The sequence below is a fragment of the Cervus canadensis genome, chromosome 2 (assembly GCF_019320065.1).
Source record: "Cervus canadensis isolate Bull #8, Minnesota chromosome 2, ASM1932006v1, whole genome shotgun sequence".
NCBI lineage: Eukaryota > Metazoa > Chordata > Mammalia > Artiodactyla > Cervidae > Cervus > Cervus canadensis.
This window is the reverse complement of record NC_057387.1, coordinates 41,220,816-41,246,794: the sequence shown is the minus strand read 5'-3', so window position 1 is coordinate 41,246,794 and position 25,979 is coordinate 41,220,816. Positions and strand designations below refer to the sequence as shown.

At 40.3% G+C, this 25,979-nt stretch overlaps 3 protein-coding genes across 5 annotated transcripts in view; 1 reads left to right on the top strand and 2 right to left on the bottom strand.

Moving 5' to 3' along the window:
• Positions 1–1,253: 1,253 nt before the first annotated feature.
• Positions 1,254–1,777, bottom strand: LOC122427591 (60S ribosomal protein L23a-like). Its single transcript, XM_043447172.1, has one exon. The coding sequence runs from the start codon at positions 1,774–1,776 to the stop codon at positions 1,300–1,302; it is 477 nt and encodes a 158-aa protein (XP_043303107.1). The 5' UTR covers position 1,777; the 3' UTR covers positions 1,254–1,299.
• Positions 1,778–4,579: 2,802 nt separating this feature from the next.
• RTCA (RNA 3'-terminal phosphate cyclase) overlaps positions 4,580–25,979 on the top strand; it is a 30,698-nt gene continuing 9,298 nt past the window's right edge. Inside the window, exons 1-8 of one of the 3 annotated variants that reach the window (XM_043460529.1) lie at positions 4,581–4,841; positions 4,937–5,037; positions 6,697–6,840; positions 11,268–11,391; positions 14,430–14,488; positions 16,891–17,032; positions 17,383–17,507; positions 18,427–18,485. In XM_043460529.1, the coding sequence (XP_043316464.1) occupies positions 4,797–4,841; positions 4,937–5,037; positions 6,697–6,840; positions 11,268–11,391; positions 14,430–14,488; positions 16,891–17,032; positions 17,383–17,507; positions 18,427–18,485 (799 nt within the window). In that variant the 5' untranslated portion in view covers positions 4,581–4,796. Of the gene's footprint in view, positions 4,842–4,936; positions 5,038–6,681; positions 6,841–11,267; positions 11,392–14,429; positions 14,489–16,890; positions 17,033–17,382; positions 17,508–18,426; positions 18,486–25,979 lie in introns of those variants that run through there. The other 2 variants (XM_043460530.1, XM_043460531.1) reach the window with 2 other exon arrangements.
• On the bottom strand, positions 19,286–24,584 carry LOC122437356 (iron-sulfur clusters transporter ABCB7, mitochondrial-like). The gene is made up of 2 exons (XM_043462253.1): positions 24,521–24,584; positions 19,286–21,692 (listed from the first exon to the last, which is right to left on the bottom strand). Exons 1-2 carry the CDS (start codon positions 24,582–24,584, stop codon positions 19,447–19,449), a joined length of 2,310 nt encoding a protein of 769 aa, XP_043318188.1. The 3' UTR covers positions 19,286–19,446.

The window sequence follows — 25,979 nt, the reverse complement described above, 5'->3', positions numbered from 1 at the left end:
GGACACTGGAGTGGTTTGCTATTTCCTTTCCCGGGGCATCTTCCCTACCTAGGATAGGACACAGGTCTCCTGCACTGCAGGCAGGCTCTTTACCGACTGAGCTACCGGGGAAGCAAGTTGAATCGAGTCTATACCAGAATACTTCCTAATAACTGGCATTTTTCTTACTGGCATTGTGTTCTTGGTTACCGAAAGTGGCTTTTTTTTTTTTTTAATGGAAGGTGAACAAGGTTACTATATCGAAGATAAACGTCATCAACATTAGCTTTCCTTCTTAGGGTATTTGTCAGATATAGCTGCCCAGTTTATGCAATATATGTCACGGGCATATTACCTTGAATTATTTTCCTCTGGTAGAAATGTCAAATTGAGGTCAGTGGAAACAGTAAAGACAAGATCAGATCTTTAATGGTCAGTCCTTTTCACAGCAACTAGGAAATCAGTTTCTAGAAATGTCCAGGATGATATTTGTCTTTTCTTCCTCTTACATGGGAAAGAAAATCTGTATAGAGGTTTACAGCATTACAGAGAAAAAACCACAACAAAGACAAAATTGTAAATCTCAACACTGAAGATTAATGGCTGTAAAACAAAATCTCGGGTACTTCACAAATTTGCTATCTATATTACTCAAACTCACACTTTCAATTTTGCCTTATGAGTCTTTCAGTATAGTTCTTACACACACACAACTGTAAGCAATAAATCTAAATCATTACCTTTATTAGAAAATCTGGGATAGTCAGAAACTTTGATTTTTTTGTTTTAGCTTTTTCCCTAATAAAACTAAAGAGCCTTTTGATGAAAGTGAAAGAGGAGAGTGAAAAAGTTGGCTTAAAACTCAATATTCAGAAAACTAAGATCATGGCATCTGGTCCCATCACTTCATGGCAAATAGATGGGGAAACAGTGAAAACAGTGAGAGACTTTTTCAGTTCAGTTCAGTCGCTCACTCATGTCCAACTCTTTGCAACCCCATGGACTACAGCACTCCAGGCTTCCTGTCTATCACCAACTCCCGAAGCTTACTCAAACTCCTGTCCATCCTGTCGGTGATGCCATCCAACCATACTTCCTATAAGGTGGCTAAAGTACTGGAGTTTCAGTTTCAGCATCAGTCTTTCCAATGAATATTCAGGACTAATTTCCTTTAGGATTGACTGGTTGGACCTCCTTGCAGTCCAAGGGACTCTCAAGAGTCTTCTCCAACACCACAGTTCAAAAGCATCAATTCTTCTTTTTTTTTTTTTTTTTTACATAGTGAAAACTTATATTTGGAATTAGCCAGCTGGACTCAGTTTAGATGATCCCAATTTTGTTGGCAACATCCAAAGCATCATAGTCAGGAGCCAGTCGAACATATGCCTTCTTCTCTCCATCAGGCCTGATCAGAGTATTGACCTTAGCCACGTCAATGTCATAGAGCTTCTTCACAGCCTGTTTAATTTGGTGCTTGTTGGCCTTGACATCCACAATGAATACCAGTGTGTTGTTGTCTTCTATTTTCTTCATGGCTGACTCAGTGGTGAGGGGGAATTTGATGATGGCATAGTGGTCAAGTTTGTTTCTCCTGGGGGCGCTCTTCCGAGGATATTTGGGCTGCCTCCTGAGCCGCAGTGTTTTGGGCCGCCGGAAGGTGGGTGACGTCCGGATCTTCTTTTTCTTGTGGCTGTGGACACCTTTCAACACTGCTTTCTTGGCCTTCAAAGCCTTTGCTTTGGCTTCAGCTTTAGGAGGGGCAGGGGCTTCCTTCTTCGCCTTCGGCGCCATCTTCATAGCATCAATTCTTCTGTGCTCAGCTTTTTTTTAGTCCAACTCTTATATCCATACATGACTACTGGAAAAACCATAGCTTTGACTAATGGACCTTTGTTGCAAGTAATGTCTCTGCTTTTTTAATATGCTGTCTAGGTTGGTCATAGCTTTTCTTCCAAGGACCAAGTGACTTTTATATGTTGGGGGGGGGGGGGGGCATCCAAAATCACTGCAGATGATGACTGCAGCCATGAAATTAAAAGACACTTGCTCCTTGGAAGAAAAGCTATGACCACATGGACAGCATATTAAAAAGAAGAGACATTATTTTGCCAACAAAGTCCATCTAGTCAAACCTATGATTTTTGCAGTAGTCATGTATGGATGGGAGAGTTGGACCATAAAGAAAGCTAAGTGCCAAAGAATTGATGCTTATGAACTGTGGTGTTGGAGAAGACTCTTGAGAGTCCCTTGGACTGTAAGGAGGTCCCAACCAGTCCATCCAAAAGGAAATCAGTCCTGAATATTCATTGGAAGGACTGCTGCTACAGCTGAAGCTCCGATACTTTGGCCACCTGATGTGAAGAACTGACTCATTGGAAAAGACCCTATGATGGGAAAGATTGAAGGCAGGAGGAGAAGGGGATGACAGAGGATGAGATGGTTGGATGGCATCACTGACTCGATGGACATAAGTTTGAGCAAGCTTTGGGAGTTGGTGATAGACAGGGAAGCCTGGCGTGCTGCAGTCTATGGGGTCACAAAGAGTTAGACACAACTGAGTGACTGCACTGAACTGACTGGCTAACAAAATATTTTATAGACACTAATAATATGTTTCATAATACTCCATGCATGTGTTTGTATAAAAAGATTAAGTAGCTGTGCCTTTGAACTGAATTATTTTTCTTCCTAGAGTCCCTATACTACCTTTTCCCTCTGACTTTCCCTTTATAGAAATTCTGGGTTTTGAGAGGACAAGTACCCTTCACCTCAGTCTTTTTAAGTTATTCTTGCCCTTTTGTACTTTCATAGAAACTTTAGAATTGGCTTGTCAGGCTCTTTTAAAAAGTCCTGGTGGGCATTTGATGGAATTTTATAAACTATATTTTCAATAATATAGCTAAAGATTCTTCAGGGTTTTATTTGTAGGTAATAATATCATCTAAGAATGATGATGGTGCTGTTTTTGTCTGTTCAATCTTGTGTCTTTCATTTCTTTCTTGTAGAGCCTGGTTAGACTCCCATCATCTTTGAAATTATGGCTTAAAAAGCCATAATTGTGGACATTCTTATCTTGTTTTAACTTGAATAGGTGTCTTACATTTTACTATTATTTACTGTTATTAAGAAAGAAATTTTCTGTAGGGTTTTCCAGATATCCTTAATTAGGTTAAGGGAGTTTACATTCATTTCTAGTTTTGTTGGATTTTGTTTTATCATAAATAGGTCTTGATTTTTTTCAAATGCTTTTTCTTCATCTTTAATGTGGTCTTAGGTTTTTGATATATCATCATAACATTTTTCTAATGTTAGAATGATAATCTCAATTTGGTCATAATATACAGTCTTTTATAAACATTGTTGGAGTTATTTGTTAATATTTTGATTGATCAGGATGCATCTAAATTTATAAATAAAATTGGCTTATACTTTTTCTTCTTGCTGTCATCTTTGTCTGGTTTTGGTACCAGAGATTGGGTAAAGTATATGCATTCCCAGAGCTTTCCCTGTTACAACAATGATAGAACATTGGGATTAGGAGACAATGATGTTCACATCAAACCACAGAGGTTCATATCCCAGTATTTGTTAACAACTGTGTAGCCTTGCAGCAAATTGTTTAACACATGCAGCTGTAAATCAGAGTAAAAACAGTAAATATTTTAGCAGGTTGTGCAAGCATGCAGCGGCCAAGTACTCAATAAATGTTGGCTGTTATCTGTATGATTTGTCATATTCTAATTGCTGCTCCCTCTTAACTGTAAGGTAGGTACAGTATTTTATCATTAAGAAGATTGAAATCATAATTGCTTACTTCTCGGTCTCTCCTATGTACTTCCAATATTTTCGGGCAGAGAATACCTTACTCTCCTTTGCTTACATAGAAAGGCTTGCACATGATTTGGTACTCAATTAATGTAGGAATTGAGCCACAAGCGGAATCAAGAAGCTGGTTGTCCTTTCTGTCCCGGCCTTTGGTGAATTACGTTAGTTGCACTGTTCATTAACAGCCATGAGGTTGGCTCTTTCTCCGACAACGTGGCGTAACTTTGGCTTTTTGAGAATTATACTACTGATTCTGACTGTCCTTTTCCACTCATCCCCAAAGAATTGGTGTCTCACAGGAGAAAAAAAAGATGATAATATTCTACACGCGCGCGCGTGCACAGAAACAGACGCCGGTGAAGAACGAGAGGCTCATGGGTATCATCAATGCGCCAGGGAAACACATTTCAAGGGCCAGGCTGCAGAGAAGGCAAACCCGACCAGAGACAAGGTGGTCAGTGCATCGCAGGGACTTTACTACTCTTCAGTTTTAAGAGTCTCCAGTTTTGGTACGGCAGGATCCCCGAGAAATAAACACAGATATTTGCACAAGCCTGCGAGACACTGGAGGAGACGACTAGAGGTAAAAGGGAAGCTTTCTGCAATCTGCGCGTTCTCCTATGTTCAGGGTGCAAGTCTAACTAGGGACAGATTTCCTCAGATGCTCCGGGGCACCTCCCCGGCCACCACCCCTTCTGCCGGAGAGCTTCCGATTTGTCGGAATTTTCTGGGCTCCGCCTCTTTAAGCGGCGCGCACGCGCACTGGTTGTGGGCCTGAACCCGGCTTCTGGGGGCCGTGCGTCCGGGTTCGTGTCTGCGGAGTTGGGCGTTCCCCGAGCCGGCGCGTCCTCTGCTTTTCCGCAGAGCCCGGCGGCCCCGAGCGCGGAGCGAGGACTCAGGCTCCGGAGCTGCGGGGCAGGAGTCCGCGTATCCTCTTTCTCCCGTTCGGGCCGAGGCTACGTCGCGGGGGGCCGGGCCCCAGCACGCTCCCCATGGCGGGGCCGCGGGTGGAGGTGGACGGCGGCATCATGGAAGGGGTGAGTGCCGAGCACGAGGCCTGGCGGAGTGCGGCTGCCGCACGGGCTGCGGCGGAGAGCTTGCGGGTCTAATCTCTCTCCTCTCTCGGCACCAGGGCGGGCAGATCCTGAGGGTGTCCACGGCCCTGAGCTGTCTGCTGGGCCTCCCTTTGCGGGTACAGAAGATCCGAGCCGGCCGCAGCACGCCGGGCCTCAGGTAAGTCGGGGCGCCGGGGAGTCTGGTCGTGGGACTAGAGGGTGGGTGGGTGCGCCGGCCTGGGGACTGGGGGTGAAGAGGGGACAGGCCGTGGGACTAGAGGGTGGGGGGCTGGCGCCGGGCTAGGGAGGGACTGGGGGAGAGGAGGGGATAGGCCGAGGGACTGGAGGGTGGGGGGCGGGGAACAGGCCATTGTTGGGGGGCAGGCGGCAGGACGTGAAGCTGAGAATCAGGAGCTCGATGGTGATGCCAAGATCCCCGCCCTAGGATTGAGGACCTTGCGGCCCGGGGATGGTGCTGTGGTCTCGGTAACCGGGCTTGGGTGCTTTTGAAAGCCTCACGGAGCAAATTCAGGAGGTCCGTGTTTTCTCTTTAGCTAAAGTTGTCTCGTTTCCTGATGAGTTATATTTTGAAATGTTTCACACCTCATGGGTCATTACAAGTACTCGGAAAGCTCGTACCAGCGGGCAAGGTAGATCAGGGCAGAACAGCCTCTGTGGCCAAACAAAAATTCCGCTGTTTTAAACCGGGCCTTTCTCTGCGTTCACACGTTTTAGTCTTATAAGGAGCCTGAGATGCCGTCATTCCGGCTTTCATTCAGACCTCTAGGAAGCTGTGGATAGGACCAGGATTATCGGTTGTGCAGAGGAGAAAAGGTTGACAGTTGACCGTGTTTCATCTGTCATCTGGAAGCTAGGCATACCACTAGTTTAAGTCATGGTGAAGCCAGACTGATTCCTTTGTACTTGTACTTTGTATATATTTCATTCTAATGGATCAGCTGTCTCTTAGTTTTTTATCCGGACTCCATGTTGAAATTATTAAAAGGCAGTTACTGATATGTGTGAACAGTAGTTCTCTTTGTCATGGTAGTAGTTTGCAGTAACCCATTTCATCAATAGGGAAATTCATTCATTAAGGCTGTATTAGGTACTTTATTACTTTGCTAGGGTTGCAATAACAGAATACCACAGACTATGTGGCCTAAACAACCGAAAATTGATTTTTGCAGTTTTGGAGGCGAAAAGTCCAAGATGAAGGTGATGGTAGGGTTGGTTTTCTCTGAGGGACATAAGGGAAGATTCTGTTCCAGGCCTCTCTCCTTGACTTGAATATAATCAGCCTCTTCCCCGTGTTCATGCCTCTGTACATATGCCCCCCTGGTGTGTCTTAATCTTCTCTTTTTGGAAAAACACCAGTGAGAATGGGCTGGGGCTCACTCTGACTGCCTCTTTTAACTTAATCAGCTCTTTAAAGGCCCTATTTCCAAATACAGTCACATTGTGAGGTACTTCAGCATATGAAATTTAGAGGAACACAGTTCAGCCCATAACAGATACGTAGATTACTCAGTGAAGTGCAAGTGAGACTGATGGCACTTGGGTTGTTTTATTAGTTTTCCTCTTTTGCATGCTTCTAATTTGCAACAATAATATCAGCATATGTGTTTATAGTTAAGGTAACATGTGGAAGGAACCTTTAAAAAGATACCTACCGGCAGGTAGTCCAGGTACCTAAAAAGCCAGAAAGACACTCTGGCACTTACTGCGGTTAGACCTTGCTGTTTTCTTGCCATTGCAGTTTTATAAATGTGTCATAAAGTGTGGGGATATAGGCAGTCTGAATGCACACGTTTTGATGCAGTATTATGACCTGAAGGCCTCAACATTTATCTGGATTGGAAATGATTCGAGATTTGTGTGATGGGCAACTGGAGGGGGCAGAAATCGGCTCAACAGAAATAACGTTTACACCAGAGAAGATCAAAGGTGGAGTCCACACAGCAGATACCAAGACAGCAGGGTACGTGTCACCTACATTCCATTTGACTATGGGTTTTCGAATTAGACCTGGATGCAGATATAGGTACTACCACTGCTCGGACAAGTTGCTTAACCTCTTTGAAGCTTGGTTTCCTCACTTTTAAAATGCACATAAAACACATTTCAGAGTTAAAGATACTGTGTAAAGTTTCAAATACCTAATTGCTTATTAATTGTGGCTATTACTGTAGCTGTTACTGCAGCTATCTAGAATTTTCTCTCATGTATCAGTTCAGTCGCTCAGTCATGTCTGACGCTTTGCAACCCCGTGGACAGCAGCACCCTAGGCTTCCTTGTCCATCACCAACTCCTAGAGTTTACTCAGACTCATGTCCATCGAGTCGGTGATGCCATCCAACCCTCTCATCCTCTGTCATTCACTTCTCCTGCCTTCAATCTTTCCCAGCGTCAGGGCTTTTGCAATGAGTCAGTTCTTGACATCAGGCGGCCAAAATAGCATCAGTCCTTCCAATGAATATTCAGGACTGATCTCCTTTAGGATTGGCTGCTTTCATCTCTTTGCAGTCCAAAAGGACTCTCAAGAGTCTTCTCCAACACCACAGTTCAAAAGCATCAAGTCTTCGGCGCTCAGCTTTCCTTATAGTCCAACTCTCATGTCCATACATGACTACTGGAAAAACCATAGCTTTGACTATACAGACCTTTGTTGGGCAAGTGATGTCTCTGCTTCTTAATGTGCTGTCTAGGTTGGTCATAGCTTTTCTTCCAAGAAGCAAGCGACTTTCAATTTTGTGGCTGCAGTCAACCATCCACAGTGATTCTAGAGCCCAAGAAAATGAAGTCTGTCACTGTTTCCCCATCTATACATCTTCTCTCATGTATAGTATAGCATATTTGTTTCTTTAGTTTTTGTTACTTAGAAAATGAATATCTGAAAACAGCTGTAGTTTCGTGCTTTGTAGTGATAAGTAGTCTTTGTGGTCTAGTTTAGTTCTTGACTTGCAGCTAATTATGAACCATATTTTACTTTTAGTCTAGGTGTTTTTGTCCTCTTTTAATAGAGACTTGTGCAACAACATATAGAAATTTTTGTATATGATCTTCTTTTTATCCTCATTGAAAAATGGATATTTAACAATTAAGTTAAGCCTTTATCCTTTTCCAAGAATCTCTCTTTTTATTGATAAAACAGAGAGAGCAGTTTTTGTGTTTTCTGTGTTATTGGCTGATGGCTGTTGTAAGCAGCATCTTTTTACCAAAATCTTATACATTTACTAGGAAATTTGATAAGGAATACTATAGTAAACATGATGCCAGTTTGTTTCAGTAACGACTGTTTCAGTAGATTATGATTTTTTTAGCTTAAGGAAATGTTTAGTGACAATTGAGATTTCAGTTATGATGTGAATAGATTTATGTTAAAAAAGGCCTCTCGTAGGCCTCAGGTGAAGTTTGCCAAATGATAACTTTCTTAAGGGGATTAAAGCATTTTGAAGTATCTTTATTTTGGGGGGCTTCAAAATCACTGCAGATGGTGACTGCAGCCATGAAAATTAAAAGACGCTTACTCCTTGGCAGGAAAGTTATGACTAACCTAGACAGCATATTAAAAAGCAGAGACATTACTTTGCCAACAAAGGTCCATCTAGTCAAAGCTATGGTTTTTCCAGTAGTCGTGTTTGGATGTGAGAGTTGGACTGTGAAGAAAGCTGAGCACCGAAGAATTGATGCTTTTGAACTGTGATGTTGGAGAAGACTGTTGAGAGTCCCTTGGACTGCAAGGAGATCCAACCAGTCCGTCGTAAAGGAGATCAGTCCTGAATATTCATTGGAAGTACTGATGTTGAAGTTGAAACTCCAATAGTTTGCCCATCTGATGCGAAGAGCTGACTCATTTGAAAAGACCCTGATGCCGGGAAAGATTGAGGGCAGGAGGAGAAGGAGATGACAGAGGATGAGATGGTTGGATGGCATCACTGACTTAATGGACATGAGTTTGGGTAAACTCCGGGAGTTGGTGATGGACAGGGAGGCCTGGCGTGCTGCAGTCCATGGGGTCGCTACCAGTTGGACACAACTGAGCAACTGAACTGAAGTATCTTTCTTATTTCGGGCATTCTCTTGTACAAAAGAAGGGAAAGTTATAGTTAACCAACTATCTAAAAATTAACTAACACAGAATCATAGAATTTTGAAGCTGTAGGGAAGAAGATAGAAACCCTGTATTCCAACCCTTCCTTTACTTTTTGAATGAGAAAATGAAGACTCAGAGGTCATAGAGTCAGGGTCAGAACTAGAATTAGAATCTAGACTTTCTGGCTTCTAATTCACTAAAATGTATGAGAAATAAGTTTAAAATTGATAATCCAATTTCATTTAATAGACTAAAACAAGCTTATTCCTAGCAACAAAACGCATCTTAAGTGAATTATAGCATTTTCATCCCTAATTGTGATTATAGTACTGTGTTTTCTCAAATGTCTACCTTTGTCTTTGCAGTTCCTTGTCTGTGTGTGCTTAGTCACTCAGTCATGTCCGACTCTTTGCAAACCTGTGGACTGTAGCCCACCGGGCTCCTCTGTCCATAGGATGCTCCAGGCAAGAATACTGGAGTGGGTTGCCATTTCCTCCTCCAGGGGATCTTCCCTACCTAGAGATTAAACCTGTGTCTTCTGCAATGGCAGGCAGATTCCTTACCACTGAGCCACCTGGGAATCCCTTGCAATTCCATACTTTTTTAAAATTAAGGTTTTCTTTACTCTTCTTAGACTCTGATTTTATTGGGTGGAAGAGAAACACTTTAACTGTATTGGGTTTCTCAGAGGGTATAAACACAAGTTCAGCAGTTGTAAACCTATGGTTTATGGTAGACTGAATGTCTCCAAGTCTTTTTCACTTGCCCCTAGGCTTAACTCCTAAGAAGAGAGATTATATTGTATGCACTTTCTGTTACAGTGCCTAACATTACACAGTGTTAAATATTTACTGAATTAATAGAATACAATATCAGTGATAGAGCCTGTATAATTCAGTACCCATGCATCATTCCCCTAGGACAGTTAAATAAAGGCTATCCTTTGGTGTGTAGTGGAGAAGGAAATGGCAACCCATTCCAGTACTCTTGCTTGGAAAATCCCATGGATGCAGGAGCCTGGTAGGCTACAGTCCATGTGGTCGCAAAGAGTCAGACACGACTGAGCAACTTCACTTCACTTTGGTATGTAGAGGCTGTGTTGGCATTCCCTTTCAAACTATGCATTAATTAATAGGATTAACTAGATTAATTAATAGGATTGTTTTCTGCTGACTTTGGAGAAGGGAGATGACAGCTCTTTTAGGATATATGACCATTTTGTTTCATAAAATGCTACATACTCTATGATTATTTCTTGTGATTTCTCACATTATTTGACTCTAAGGACCAATAGCAGCTACCCTGGTGGCTCAGTTGGTAAAGAGTCTGCCTACTGTGTGGGAGACCTGGGTTCGATCCTTGGGTGGGGAAGATCCCCTGGAGGAGGAAATGGCAATCCACTCCAGTATTCTTGCCTGGAGAATTTCATAGACAGAAGAGCCTGGTGGGCTACAGTCCAAAGAGTTGGACATGACGGAGTGATTTTCACTTCACTTTCAAGAACCAGACAGAGTTGAGTTGTAGCAAGGATTATCTCCTGAAAAGTTTTTTCGATGTGAAATATTTGGCTGTCAGTCCTTGTAAAATATTACTCTGTCTTATCACAAATGCCATGATGGTAGGAACTCTATCTTAATATATGGAATGATGCCTTGTGCATGGTGGAGACTCAGGTACAGTCATTAGAATATTTGCAGACCTTGACAGTTTTGAATGCAGTTTCATAAAGTGTTACTTTTAAGAATCCTTTTATAAAAACATTGTAAAGATGCTTTTATTTTTAATTCTTTTTAACTTCTTTGTAATATAGACAAAAGTATTAGAACTTAACCTACGATCACACAGGGGGCTTCCCTAGTGGCTCAGTAAAGAATCCACCTACAATGCAGGAGACGCAGGACCAGTCCCTGGGAGGGAAAGATCCCTGGGAGAAGGAACTGGCAACTCGCTCCAGTATTCTTGCCTGGGAAATCCCATGGACAGAAGAACCTGCTGGGCTAACAGTCCATGGAGTTGCAAAAGAGTCAGACATGTCTTAGCAACTGAATGACAACAAAGGTCATATAGCTCATGTATTTAGTATTGGATTCAAACCCAGATTTGTTTATTAAGGCCAGTCCCTTCTATTGTGAAATACCAAGCTTTCTTTAAGGGTTAGGATGTTTTCATTCAGTCAGTGGAAGTGTTTTTTAACTTTAAAGTTGAGGGCCTGTCAATTGTCTGTGCTTCAGCTGGTGGTGATATGTAGTAATGTCTCTTTCCTGAGGCTTTAAAATGAAAACGCAGCTAAGCCTGTTCTGCCTTCTCCTTAGGAGTGTGTGCCTCTTGATGCAGGTCTCAATGCCCTGTGTTCTCTTTGCTGCTTGTCCGTCAGAACTCCGTTTGAAAGGTGGCACTAATGCTGAAATGGCCCCACAGATTGACTACACAGCCATGGTAAGAGCTTTTATTGCTGCTGACCGACTTAGAGGATCTCATATAGTCTTCTCAAACTCCATTCTCTGTTTAAATACATCCTGAGTGTTTTTGTGTCCATACCTCTTTATTTCCTAATGGGGTCTGGTTCTATTGTGGGAGAGGATAATTATTTTAGATTGTGTGTTGTACCTTAGAATGGTGCTCATAGTGAATTCTTTAAAAACCTCATGTACATTAGATTGTTTATAATGCATATACCATATATTACTTATCATATAAGTTATTTTCTGAATACAGGGGTTATGATTTGGAAGAAAAACTCAAAATAAGAATCAAATGCCAAAAAAAAAAAAAGAATCAAATGCCATGTTTGACAGGATTGGTGAGGATATGAAGAAATTGGAACCTTTGCACACTGTTGATGGGAATACAAAATGGTGCAGCCATCATGGAAAACAGCATGGAAGTTCCTCAAAATATTAGAAAACTGCTGTATAATCCAGCAGTCCTACTAGATATTATCCAAAAGAGTTGAAATCAGGATCTCCAAGAGATATTAACATTCCCTTATTCATTGCGACACTATTCATAAAAGCCAAGACATGGAAACGACCTAAATGTCCATTGACAGATGAAAGAATATAAAAAATGAGGTATACAGAAAACATATTAGAAAAATTTATTTAAAGAAGTAGTTTATGCACACTGTAAGATAGTCTCTGAAGGTAGTAGCCACTGTTAATAGTTTATTTCTTCAAATTTTCTTCAACAGATTTCCTATCTATAAATTTACTATTTTTATATATCCATGTATATAGCTTTATCCCTATTTATCTGCCTGTCTGTCTGGCCCACTACTTGTCCTTGTAAATAAAGTATTATTAGAACTAAAAAAAAAAATGTGTTATATATGTACAATGGATGACTATTTAACATTAAAAAAGAAATTCTAGATTACATGACAGCACAGTAGAACCTTGAGGATGTTGTGCTATGTGAAATGAGCCAGTCAGATACAGACAGTAATAACATGGTTCCACTTATATAAAATATCAAAAGAAATTATGGACTCAAAGAATGGAATGGTTGCTAGTGGAAGAGGGAAACTGGGGAGTTAATAATCAACGTGGATAAATTTTTAGTTAAGTAAGGTGAATACACTTTAGAGATCTGTTGTACACATTGTAAGTTTTGTCAACAGTATTATATTGTACTCTTAAAAATATGTTGAGAGAGTAAGATCTCAGGTTAAATGTTCTTACCACAATAAAAAAAGTTTTTTTAAAATAACTACCATATTTTGATTATGAATTTTTAGAAAGTAAAATTCAATATTGGTAAGCTTATATAACTTGGGGGAGGGAAAGGTGGTATCCTCATTTTCCCCTAGGTTTATTAAGGTGTAGTTATTTATACTAGAACTCACCGTTTGTAGTGTGAGGTTCTTTGATTTCTGATGTGTGGTTGTGAACCTGCCACCACAGTGATGATAAAGAATTACTGTAAAAAATTCCCTTATCCCTCTTTCTATCAGTCTCACCCCCTCTGGCCCTGGCAGTCAGCGATCTGTTGTCTCATAGTTCTGCCTTTTTTCAGAGTATCATATAAAGGAATAATACTGTATATATAGTCTTTTCAGTCTTTTTTCTTCCAGTTATAATAGCATCTGTTTAGGGGGAGGAGAGTGGAGGAGGGATGGATTGGGAGCTTGGGATTAGCAGATGCTATTGTTATATGTAGAATGGATAAACAACAAGGCTTTACTGTATAGCACAGGGAACTATATCCAATATCCTGTGATACATCATAGTGGAAAAGAATATGAAAAAGAATGTGTGTGTATATATATACACATATAACCGAATCACTGCTGTTTAATAGGAATTAACATAGCATTGTAAATCAGCTCTACTTCAATAAAATAAATTAAAAAATACATCTGAGAGTTACCCATGTTGCTTGTATCAGCAGTAAAAGCTAAATAGTGTTCTATTATATGGATGTTTGTTTATCTATTTATCAGTTGAAGGACATTTGGACTGTTTCCAGTTTTTTGCAGTTACGAGTACAGTCACTGTAAATATAGGTTTCTTGTCTGGACATGAGTTTTTGTTTCTCTTGGGTAAATAGTTAGAGAGGATTTGCTCAGTTGTAACAGTGAGATTATGTCTGACTTTATAAGAAACTGCCAGATTGTTTTGGCATCCAGGGTGGCTGCATTGTTTTGCATTTTCACCAACACTGTAGGGGAGTTTTAGCTCTTCTTCATTCTGCCCAGCACTTGATATTCTCAGCTTTTAGTTAATTTTTTTTTCCATTTTAGTAGATGTTATAGTCTTTTAAAATTTAGTTTGATGGGATATATAATGAAAATTAATCTCTGTTCACCTAGTAATTCCACTTCAAGGAAATGACCCTAATTAAATATTATAAGATGCAGCAAAAGATAATGTTAAAGGTATTAGAGTAGGGTGCTATATACTATAATTACTGTTATGTAATATATATAGTTATATGATAATGAAAACTTGGAGAATGGTTAGATAAATTATGCCGGATTGCCATGTAATCATTCAAATGTTTTTTAGGAGGAATATTTTATGATGTTGGGAAATGCTTTTATTTATAATGTTAAATGAGGGCAAAAGGATAAAACATTGTATATGTAGTGAAATTTCAGCTGTATAAAAACAATGAGAGAACAGAATGGAATGCTTTTCAGCACCCCAGATTTCTTACAGTACGTTATATTAAGGTTAGGAAATGGCTTCTGGAGTAAAACTCCAAAGATCAAGAATCCTGAGTTCTGGTGGTGTTTTTTTTTTTTCCTCATTAGATAGGCTTGCACAGCCCTTATTAGTTAAATGTTAAACTTTTAATTTTAGCTGCATGTCAGTTATTTTATTTAAAAAATAGAATTAGCCTTCACATTTTTGTATCACTGTTTATCTACTGTGCCTCATTATCACCTCAGTACAGAGCACATTTGTTTACTAAATACACTTGTTGAATCAGTAAATACTGGTGTTTAAGGTAACAATAAATTGATTTTTCAGGTTTTCAAGCCAATTGTTGAAAAATTTGGTTTCACATTTAATTGTGACATTAAAATGAGGTAAGGTGCTTCTTTCTTAACCCTTTGACCCCCTACTTGTGCTGAAAGTAGTGGATAAGTTAGATCCTGGAGAACTGTCTTTCTGTAATCCACTTAATACATTTTTTGTAGGAAAGAATAGTATTTTGTGGCTTAAAACAACAGGCAGCAGGGGTGTGGATACTTGAAAGCAGCTGCATACCATGTTGGATGTTTGCTTTTTGGCAGAATATTTGTTGAGGGAGTGGCTGCATTGAGGCACCTTCGTGCGTGGAGTTACCTGTGTCCGGCACAGACTGAATGCTCACTGTGTGCGGCTACTGGAGTGGGGCGCTGCAGGATCCTAAACGGGATTCTCTGCCGCAGTGCACCCGGGATTCTTGTCCTAGGAGACATATTGGACATTCAGCTTATTTCCCTTATAAGGCTTGCCTTCTGCCACAGAATAACGAGGCCACATTTCTTGGTGTGGCATTTAAATGTTTTGCAGTCTTATTCCAGTTTAGCTTTCTAGCTATATTCTCTCTCTCCTCCTTTCAGCATACCATGTATTCTAACTACGTGATTGCTGCCACTGCCTAAATACACTCTGTACCTTCAGACTCCCATGCCTTTGTTCATGTTTCTCTTCCCCTTCTAAAACGTGGAAATTCTGTATCTCTTGAAAATGAAACTCTTAATTTCTTGTGTGAATCGTCAGTGACTGTGCCTCAGTTGGAATTCATAGCTGCACCTCTGTTTTAGTCTTCTTCACCGCATGACCTGTGTTCTAGTTACACGTGAAGCCCCATCCTACCAGATGGGGACTTCTTTGTGGATATGAGTGTTGTCGTTCTTATCTGTGTGTTCTTAGCATCTTCTGGACAAAGACAGTAAATAATGTGAGTCAAAATTTTATTAATGGTTTAGCTACTAAATATTCATCATATATTTATTGAGCACCTATAATGTGCCAGACATTGTTTTAGGACACTGGAATATAGCAAGAAGAAAATAGACAAGCTGCTATCATTAAGTAGCGTTTATTCTAAAACAGCACTGGTTGAATAGAACCTTCTTCTCCATTTAGCTGTCCCGGGTCCTAGTTGTGGGATGTGAGATCTTTCAGGTGTGGCATGTGGGATCTGGTTCCCCGTCCAGGACTGAACCCCAGCCCCCTGCATTGAGAGCACGGAGTCTTAGCCACTGGACCACCAGAGGAGTCCCCGAATAGAATTTTCTGCACTAAGGGAATTGTTCCCTATCTGTGCAGGATGATAATCATTTGCTACATATGACTGTTGAGCACTTGAAATGTGGCTAGTTGGACTGGGGAGCTGAGTTTTAAATTTTATTAAATTTAAATGGGGAATTTTCTGGCAGTCCAGTGGTTAGGACTCTGCACTTTAACTGCTGAGGGCACAGTTTCAGTCCTGAATGAGGAACTAAGATCCCCTCAAGCCTTGATGTGTGGCAAATAAAATAAATAAATAATTTTAGCTCACTATTGACCAGGGGATTTTTGTAGAAACCTAACACCCGTGGCTGACAATTTTTATTTTGGCTGGACAAAAATTAATTGTGTTATTTTACTAGCATTTCGTGGGCTATTACATTCAATAGTTATACCTGACACACCTGTTAAGTCTTCTGGTTTTTGTGAAGTGTTATCTTCACTCCACTCTTCTGTAGAAGCAAGGGAGCATTCTCCAGCACCATGAGTTTCATGTTCATTTTCTGTATCAGAATGAATCACTAAGATTATTTATTGGCTTTTGTCTGATACTCACACTGTCTGAATCAGAAGTACATCCTGAGGAACTATCCTCTTCTGAGACACTAGTGTATATGTCACATGGACAATCAGAGAAAGTATCTGCATAAAATTTACCGAAAAATTTTTCACTCAAAATTTCGTGATAATGTCATTTTCAAAAATTTTACATTTATAATATACATAGGGTAGGAACAAAAGCTTAATGGAGCAAAATGTGAATGATAACAACCATCATAAGTTGTATAATGAACCCTTCATCAATTTTAAGCTAGCTTCACACAGTGATGTTAATTGTATCACCTCTAAAATGAATTGATACGCCTCTGGTCAATACTGTTCAGGTAACAAAAGATGGATTAACATATCTCTGGTCAATAATCGGTTAAATAGTCACATGAACTTGAGTCTTTCTTGCCTGGGACATCCCATGGACTAAGGAGCCTGGTGGGCTACAGTCCATAAGGTTACAGAGTTGGATATGACTTAGCAACTAAACAACAACAAACCCTGAGTCTACCATATGGGAAAGTACAAATCTAAAACGTTATTTAGAAATGTGAAACATGAATTATATGGTTGGTGTTACTCACATGTTGTTTTATTGTAAATATTGAGCGTTATTTTTTTGCCATGCAGTCAGTTCGTGTATTTATCATACTTTTCGTAGGGGCTACTACCCAAAGGGAGGTGGTGAAGTGATTGTCCGAATGTCGCCAGTTAAACAGTTGAGCCCAATAAATTTAACTGACCGTGGCTGTGTGACTAAGATTTATGGAAGAGCTTTTGTTGCTGGTGTTTTGCCATTTAAAGTAAGTTGTCTGATTCACTTTACTCTATAAAGTAACACAACATTGCAAATCAACTGTACTCCAATAAAAATTTTAAATATAAGGTATTAAAAAAATAAAGTTGTCTAGATGATCTTAGAAGTAAGTGTTTGTCTTGATAAGTATTATATTGTCTAAATTTTGAAATTATTGAGAGAATTTTTAAATAAATCTTTTCATGATAAGTTTTTCTTAAAATTCTGTGCTTATTTTACTCTTTAAAATTGAGTTGTTATATGATGCACGGAAAAATTCTTATGTGTCTTTGAAGGCTTGAACGCAACTTCAAAATAATTATTAATTTATTCTATTTTTCTGTCTTACCAAAATAGGTAGCAAAAGATATGGCGGCGGCAGCCGTAAGATGCATCAGGAAGGAGATTAGGGATCTGTATGTTAACATCCAGCCTGTTCAGGAACCTAAAGACCAAGCTTTTGGCAATGGAAATGGAATAATGTGAGACAATATACTTTTTCCTGGATGTTGGTTGAGAGTACCCTGAAATAGTTATCCTTTTTAAATTAAATGTTTGTCATTTTAAAATTTGTAGTTTTAAGGCATATTTTTTGAGGGCATTCCTACCTAAAACAATAGTATGATGAATTCTGGTAAGTTCATTCTGAATTTTTTTCTGAGGATGATTTACTTTTTACTACACTATAAGAGCCTTTCTGTTTATATAGTGAGCTTAAATGTTTAAGCTAATCAGAAGTTAGCCTTTGAAGATTATCCTATGAGAAATATTCCCAGTTGCTTTTCTATATCTCAAGTGTGAATTCAGTTTACAAGTAAATATTAGATGTAGCAAAGGTCTACTTAGAAAAGAAATATTATTTATTTTCCTATTAGTAGTTATTGATTTAAGTGTTATAAAAATGCTTTAATATTTTTGAAGAATAAAACTATCTTTTGTGAATATTTAGCTTTTAAACTCTTTTTCATAGCTTCTATTAAGGAGTTTCAAGTAAATGCATTTTCTGCATATAATACTATTATGAAAACTATTGATATAAAAGAAAACCAAACATCTCTGTAGAAAGACATTTACATTTAAGATCATCAGCATAGCATGCCTCTGAAATGGTCTTACTTATTAATGCTGATGAAATGATTTCTGGGAAGACCATTCCTTACCTGTGTGTGAATCAAAATCTAGTGTGACTTCTTGTAACAAGTGCCGAAAGATACTAATACCCTGATGAAGATGGAGAACGCTAATCATGTTGCTCTCTGTATGAAAAATTTCACTTTTGCAATATCCTAGCCAGATCTAATTCTGTGTATTTAATAGTCACTGTTCTCCTGTGCTGTATTTGCGCGTAATATTGGAATATTTATAGCATAGATAGTAATACTGTTTTTTCCCCTTATACAGCATTATTGCTGAGACATCCACTGGCTGTCTGTTTGCTGGATCATCACTTGGTAAACGAGGTACAGATAAATGAAGGGTATACTATTCCCAGTTCTAGTGTACAACAATTAATTAATTATTCTTTAATTATCTGTCAGGATTAGAATATTATAGAATGATGGATGACAAGTTTAAAAGGATATGGTTCAATTCAGTTCAGTCGCTTAGTTGTGCCTGACTCTTTGCAACCCCATGGACCGCAGCATGCCAGGCCTCCCTGTCCATCACCAAATCCCACAGCCTACCCAAACACATGTCCATCGAGTCAGTGATGCCATCCAACCATCTCATTCTTTGTTGTCCCCTTCTCCTCCTGCCCCCAATCCCTCCCAGCATCAGGGTCTTTTCCAATGAGTCAACTCTTTGCATCAGGTGGCCAAAGTATTAGAGTTTCAGCTTCAGCATCAGTCCTTCCAGTGAATACTCAGGACTGAATTCCTTTAGGATGGATTGGTTGGATATCCTTGCAGTCCAAGGGACTCTCAAGAGTCTTCTCCAACACCAAGTTCAAAAGCATCAATTCTTTGGTGCTCCACTTTCTTTATAGTCTACCTAACACATCCATACATGACTATTGGAAAAACCATAGACTTGACTAGATGGACCTTTGTTGGCAAAGTAATGTCTCTGCTTTTTAATATGCTTTCTAGGTTGGTGATAAGTTTTCTTCCAAGGAGCAAGTGTCTTTTAATTTCATAGCTGCAGTCACCATCTGCAGTGATTTTGGAGCCCCCCAAAGTAAAGTCTGTCACTGCTTCCATTGTTTCTTTATCTATTTGCCATGAAGTGATGGGACCAGATACCATCATCTTAGTTTTTTTTTTTTTTTTTGAATGTCTGATTTTTTTTTAATAAAACAATTCTGCTTCAGTGCAAATGTGTAGTCAAGGTAAAAAGAGGAAGGAAGGAAGGAAATGAGAGAGGGAGGGAGTGAGTGAGTAAGGGAAGGATGAAGGAAGAAAAGAAAATGTTTCATATGACTTAGCAGGAACAGTTTCCACAGCCTTTGACACTGTTGACAATTTCTTCTTGTAGTCTCTTCCTTTCTTCTTCTTTGGACACATTTTCCTTCTTTGCATCCCATTTGGGATTATCATGGTTCTGCACACGGCTGCTCTGTGTATGCCACATTTCTGAATAGATACTGCTAGGGTTAGCAAGCAAATCATGGTGGGTACCACGTTCAGCTACCTTACCCTGGTTCAAGACAATAATTTCATCTGCATCAACCACTGTTGACAATCTGTGTGCAATGAAAATAGAAGTTCTATGTTTCACTGCATCCCTCATGGCACCAAGAATAGTCTCTTCAGTAATTGAATCTAATGATGAAGTAGCTTCATCATACAGAATGACTGGGGGGTTCTTCAAAATGGCTCTTGCAATTGCTACTCTTTGCTTTTCTCCTCCTGAAAGCTTGAGTCCTCGTTCCCCTACTTGAGTGTCATATCCATGTGGCATCCGAAGAATTGCATCATGGAGTCCAGCTAATTTTGCCACTGCATATACTTCCTCGGGTGAAGCACTGATGTTTCCATATAAGAGGTTGTAGTAAATGGTATTATGGAAGAGGACAGCATCCTGAGGTACCACTCCCACTGCCCTCCGAAGGCTTTCCAGGCTCACATCTTGTATATTTTGACCAGCAAGGTAAATGTTACCCTTTTGAGGCTCATAGAAGCGAAACAATAGCCTCACTATTGTGCTTTTCCCTGACCCACTACCTCCTACAATAGCCACTTTCTTTCCTGCAGGGACTTCAAAAGATATTCCATTAAGGACTTTCTGCCCCTCAATGTATTCAAAATGCACATTATCAAAGGCCACCGTAGCTGTCTGTGGTGTGATCTGAAGGGGAGATGCCATCGCTTTGTCTTTAATTCGGGTGTCTACCTTGAGTAGAGTAAACAAGGTGTTCATATCTATAAGTGCTTGTCTAGTCTCTCTGTATACAGTTCCCAGAAAGTTAAGGGGTAATGAAAGCTGAAAAAGCAGTCCATTCACCATTACTAAATCTCCAACAGTAAGGGTACCTGCCACAATTCCCTGACTGGCGAGCACCATTATGGCTGTTAAGCCAACACTGAAAATAGCACTTTGACCAAAGTTCAGCATAGCCAGAGTAGAGGTACTTTTCAATGAAGCAGCTTCATATGTCTTCAAAAATCCATCATATCTTTGTGCTTCATAATTTTCATTATTAAAATACTTCACAGTTTCATAATTCAGCAGCGAGTCTATGGCAGCATTGCCTGCATCATTATCTGCTTTGTTCATTTCTATTCTAAATTTAGTTCTCCACTGTGTGATGGCAACTGTGAATGCTGTGTATGCACCAAGTGTCCCAAGGGTCACCAGTGCAAACTGGGCACCACATCTATAATACAAAACACCACTGACAAGAGTCACCTCAAACATGATGGGAAGAAGATTAAATACTAAAGCACTCAGGACAAAACTAATACCCCTTGTCCCTCTGTCAATAGCCTTTGATAAAGCTCCTGTCTGTCTGCTCAGGTGGAAAGCCAGATCCAGGTTGTGAAGATGGAGAAAGACATTTTTGGCGATTCTTCGGATTGAATTTTGGGCTACCTTGCCAAATACTGCATTTCGAACTTCATTAAAAAAGGCAGCTCCCGCTCTTGATACACCATAGCCAATCAGAACTGCTGTTGCCATGGTTGCAACTGTATTTGGTGCATCACTCAGGTTCAGCATGTTTCCCGACATCTGGTTGAGGCTGTCTACAGCATATTTAAACATGAAGGGAACCACAATATTCATGGCCTTTGCTCCACCTAAAAATCCCAAGGAAATGGCAACTCTAGCTCGTAGATCTGGTCTGTCTTTGGGCCATACATAAGAGAGCATTGCTTTTATGATTTTCCGAGTATCAACATCTTTTAACCCTTCTTTCGGGTCTGTGTGGAGTCCTCCTCCTGCATGACCATGCCAACATGTCCTCTTTTCTATCAGTGGCCATGCCTGGAGAGCCCTTGTAGCATCTAATAACTCTCTTGAATTGCCTTTTCCTAGTCTCTGCCATGTAGTATATCTTAATAACTCTGAGATCTGAGAGATTCCAGCAGTTCCCGAGCCGCGGAGCTGACGTGACCTCCACTGCGGACCTGGGCCCCGGAAAGAGACTAGAGGCCGAAACAGAATCTCCGCGTGCCGGCGCTTTTCGAAAGCAGCCGCTGCAGCTGCCCAGCGCCAGGAATGTCCATCTTAGTTTTTTGAATGTTGAGTTTTAAGCCAACTTTTTCACTCTCCTCTTTCACTTTGATCAAGAGGCTCTTTAGTTCTTCTTTGCTTTCTGCCATAAGGGTGGTGTCATCTGCATATCTGAGGTTATTGATATTTCTCCCAGCAGTCTTGATTCCAGCTTGTGCTTCATCTAGCCCAGCATTTCTCATGATGTACTCTGCATATAAGTTAAATAAGCAGGGTGACAATATACAGCCTTGATGGACTCTTTTCCCACTTTTGAACTGGTCTGTTGTTCCATGTCCAGTTCTAACTGTTGCTTCCTGACCTGCATACAGGTTTCTCAGGAGTCAGGTCAGGTGGTCTGGTATTCCCATCTCTTGAAGAATTGTCCACAGTTTGTTGTGGTCCACACAGTCAAAGGCTTTGGCATAGTCAATAAAGCAGAAATAGATGTTTTTCTGGAATTCTCTTGCTTTTTCGATGATCCAGCGGATGTTGGCAATTTGATCTCTGGCTCCTCTGCCTTTTCTAAATCCAGCTTGAATGTCTGGAAGTTCACGGTTCATGTACTGTTGAAGCCTGGCTTGGAGAATTTTGAGCATTACTTTACTAGCATGTGAGATGAGTGCAGTTGTGCAGTAGTTTGAGCATTCTTTGGCATTGTCTTTCTTTGGGATTGGAATGAAAACTCATCTCTTCCAGTCCTGTGGCCACTGCTGAGTTTCCCAAATTTGCTGGCATATAGAATGCAGCACTTTCACAGCATCATCTTTTAGGATTGAAATAGCTCAACTGGAATTCCATCACTTCCACTATCTTTGTTCATAATGATACTTCCTAAGGCCCACTTGACTTCACATTCCAGGATGTCTGGCTCTAGATTGGTGATCACGCCATTGTGATTATCTGGGTTGTGAAGATCTTTTTTGTACAGTTCTTCTGTGTATTCTTGCCACCTCTTCTTAATATCTTCTGCTTCTGTTAGGTCCATACCATTTCTGTCCTTTATTGAGCCCATCTTTGCATGAAGTGTTCCCTTGGTATCTCTAATTTTCCTGAAGAGCTCTCTAGACTTTCCCATTCTATTGTTTTCCTCTATTTCTTTGCATTGATATCTGAGGAATACTTTCTTATCTCTCCTTGCTATTCTTTGGAACTCTACATTTAAATGGGAATATCTTTCCTTTTCTCCTTTGCCTTTCACCTCTATTCTTTTCTCAGCTATTTGTAAGACCTCCTCAGACAACCATTTTGCCTTTTTGCATTTCTTTTCCTTGCAGATGGTCTTGATACCTGCCTCCTGTACAGTGTCTTGAACCTCTGTCCGTAGTTTTCCAGGTACTCTGGATATGGTTAACTGGTTCTGTTTTAGAGTCAGTTAAATTTTAAATCTTTCCTCCAACTTTATACTTTGAAAATTTTCAGTCTTACAGAAAAGTTGAATGATTAGTGAATGTCCATACATTGCTTTCCTAGATACACTGGTTATGAACATTTAGCTACATGTTGTGTGTTTCTGATAGATAGCGTATTGAAAAGCAGAGACATTACTTTGCCACCAAAGGTCCGTCTAGTCAAGGCTATGGTTTTTCCAGTGGTCATGTATGGATGTGAGAGTTGGACTGTGAAGAAAGCTGAACACTGAAAAATTGATGCTTTTGAACTGTGGTGTTGGAGAAGACTCTCGAGAGTCCCTTGGACTGCAAGGAGATCCAGTCAGTCCATTCTAAAGGAGATCAGTCCTGGGTGTTCATTGGAAGGACTGATGCTGAAGCTGAAACTCCAATAGTTTGCTCACCTGATGTGAAGAACTAACTCATTGGATAAAACCCTGATGCTGGGAGGGATTGGGGGCAGGAGGAGAAGGGGACGACAGAGGATGAGATGGCTGGATGGCATCACCGACTCGATGGGCATGAGTTTGAGTAAACTCTGGGAGTTGGTGATGGATAGGGAGGCCTGGTGTGCTGTAATTCATGGGGTCGCAAAGAGTCGGACACGACTGAGCTGCTGAACTGACTGTGTGTTTCTGAACCATGTCTGTGAAAGGTTGGAGGTACCCAGTCTCCCCGCTGAATGCTGCAGTGTGTTCATCCAAAGAATGCCACTTTTTTGTTTTTAATTGTTTGACTGCGCTGTGCTGCATGTGGGAATCTCAGTTTCCGGAACCAGGGGTTCAACCTGCACCCCCCTGCCTTGGAAGTGAAAAGTCTTAACCACTGAACCTCCAGGGAAATCCCACATTACCATTTTTATACCTAAAGAATCTGTCTGTTATTTTTAGATGCAACCAGTTGCCTCCAAAATATTCTTTAGAGCAATTTGAGATGTTTTATTTTGTTTTTGAGCACACACAGCATTGGTTATCATGTCTGTTTAGTTTCTTTTTTAACTACAGAATAGTTTCTTTGCGTTTTTTTCCCCCCTTTCATGATATTTACATTTTGAAAACTCCAAGCCATTTTCTTACAGGATTTTCCATTATGTGAATTTGTCTGATTATCTCATATTTATTCAGGTTCAACATTTTTAGTAAGACTATTGCACAGGTGATTTTGTGTATATTCTATTGTATCACATCAGTGAATGAGTGAGCACTCAGTCATGTCAGACTCTTTGTGACCCCATGGACTCTTCTGTCCATGGAATTTTCCAGGCAAGAATACTGGAGTGGGTTGCCATTTCCTCCTCCTGGGAATCTTCCCAACCCAGGAATCAAACTCATGTCTCCTGGGTCTCCTGCACTGTGGGCAGTTTCTTTACCGCTGAGCCATTAAATCACATCAAGGTGCACATAATGTCAGTCTGTCCTTTATCAGTAAAGCGGACTGTGGTCACTTGGTACGGTGGTGTCCTCCAGGTCTGTCTGCTATAAAGGTTTCTCCCTTTCTTCCTCCCCTCCTTTTCATTGTCTCGCCACTACAGTGAAATCGTGGAGTCCTAACCACTGGACCACCAGGGAATTTCCCCCTTTCCCTTTGTATTATAATTCATAAATACTCTGGGATAATACTTTGAGACTATCTGATTATTCTGTATCAGTAGAACTTTGCTCCAGTGGTTTTAACATGTGATGGTTCTTCCCTGCATCAATTATTACAGTGTTGATTTCAAAGTACTGAATGTTTTTGTGAAAGGGAAATTTCTATAGTATTTGGCATATTTGGGAAAGGAGATGCATGTATGCATCTGTTAGTATTTAAAGTTACTTTTGCTATTACGTGTGTGTGTGTGTGTGTGTGTTCTGTTGCTCAGTCATGTCCAACTCTTTGCGACCTCATGGACTGTAGCCCACCAGGCTCCTCTGTCCATCAGATTTCCCAGGCAGGAATACTGGAGTGGGTTGCCATTTCCTTCTATCAATCGTTGAACTCTTCATTATTTGTGTGGTAGTTGATTGCTTTCTTCCTGCTTGATAGCATCTTTAAAAGATGCTTACACTCATGCCATTTAACTACATTAGTACTGCTGAATACACGAATTCAGGTAATTTTAGTCTGCTCAGTTGGTAGATCTAGACAGTAGTTGGGTGTCACTTTTAACCAATGTGATAAAATAGGTAAAATCAACATATTTGCTGATCAGACATAAACGAATTGTTTAAAACTGTGCTGTTCAGTGTGTGGTTGGCGGACAGGTAGCATATCGGCATCATCTGGGAGTTTGCTGGAAATAACTAGTTCTGGGGACCCACCTCATCTGTATGAAACCAAAATCTTTGGGGCCCAAAAATCTATTTTAATAAGCTCTCTAATGTATAATAAAATTTGAGAAATAGTGATCAAGACTATATAGTGTATATTCATTACTTGCTAGGTGCACTGAGGAATCAACATGAATGGTGAGGTATTATATGCAGTATCTTTAACAGTCTTAAGAGGGCAAAGATAATGCAAAATATAAAACAGACTAGGAGCCCATATGTCAGAAGTTATACCGTGCTTGGCAGGCACTGAGTGAAATGTGAGTTCAGTTTGTATTATCCTTGAGTACCAAGACCTGCTAGGTACTGAAAATGAAGGATTCAGAAGTGAGAACCACCATTTCTGCTGCCTGGTGTAGTCTGGCAGAGGAGACAGACCAGTGCTGTGATTGTTCTATCTCCAGGGCACCTAGGAACACAGGAGAAAAACAGCTAATTCTTTGGGGACTGATTGATCCCAAATCTATCTTGTGCTGTTCAGTGGTCCTCCAGTGGGTTCTATAGAGAGTAGAAGTTAGCTGGATAGAAAAGTGAGAGCTGGACTTCCTGGTGGTCCAGTGGATAAGACTCAGTGCTTCCACTGCTGGGGGCATGAATTCAA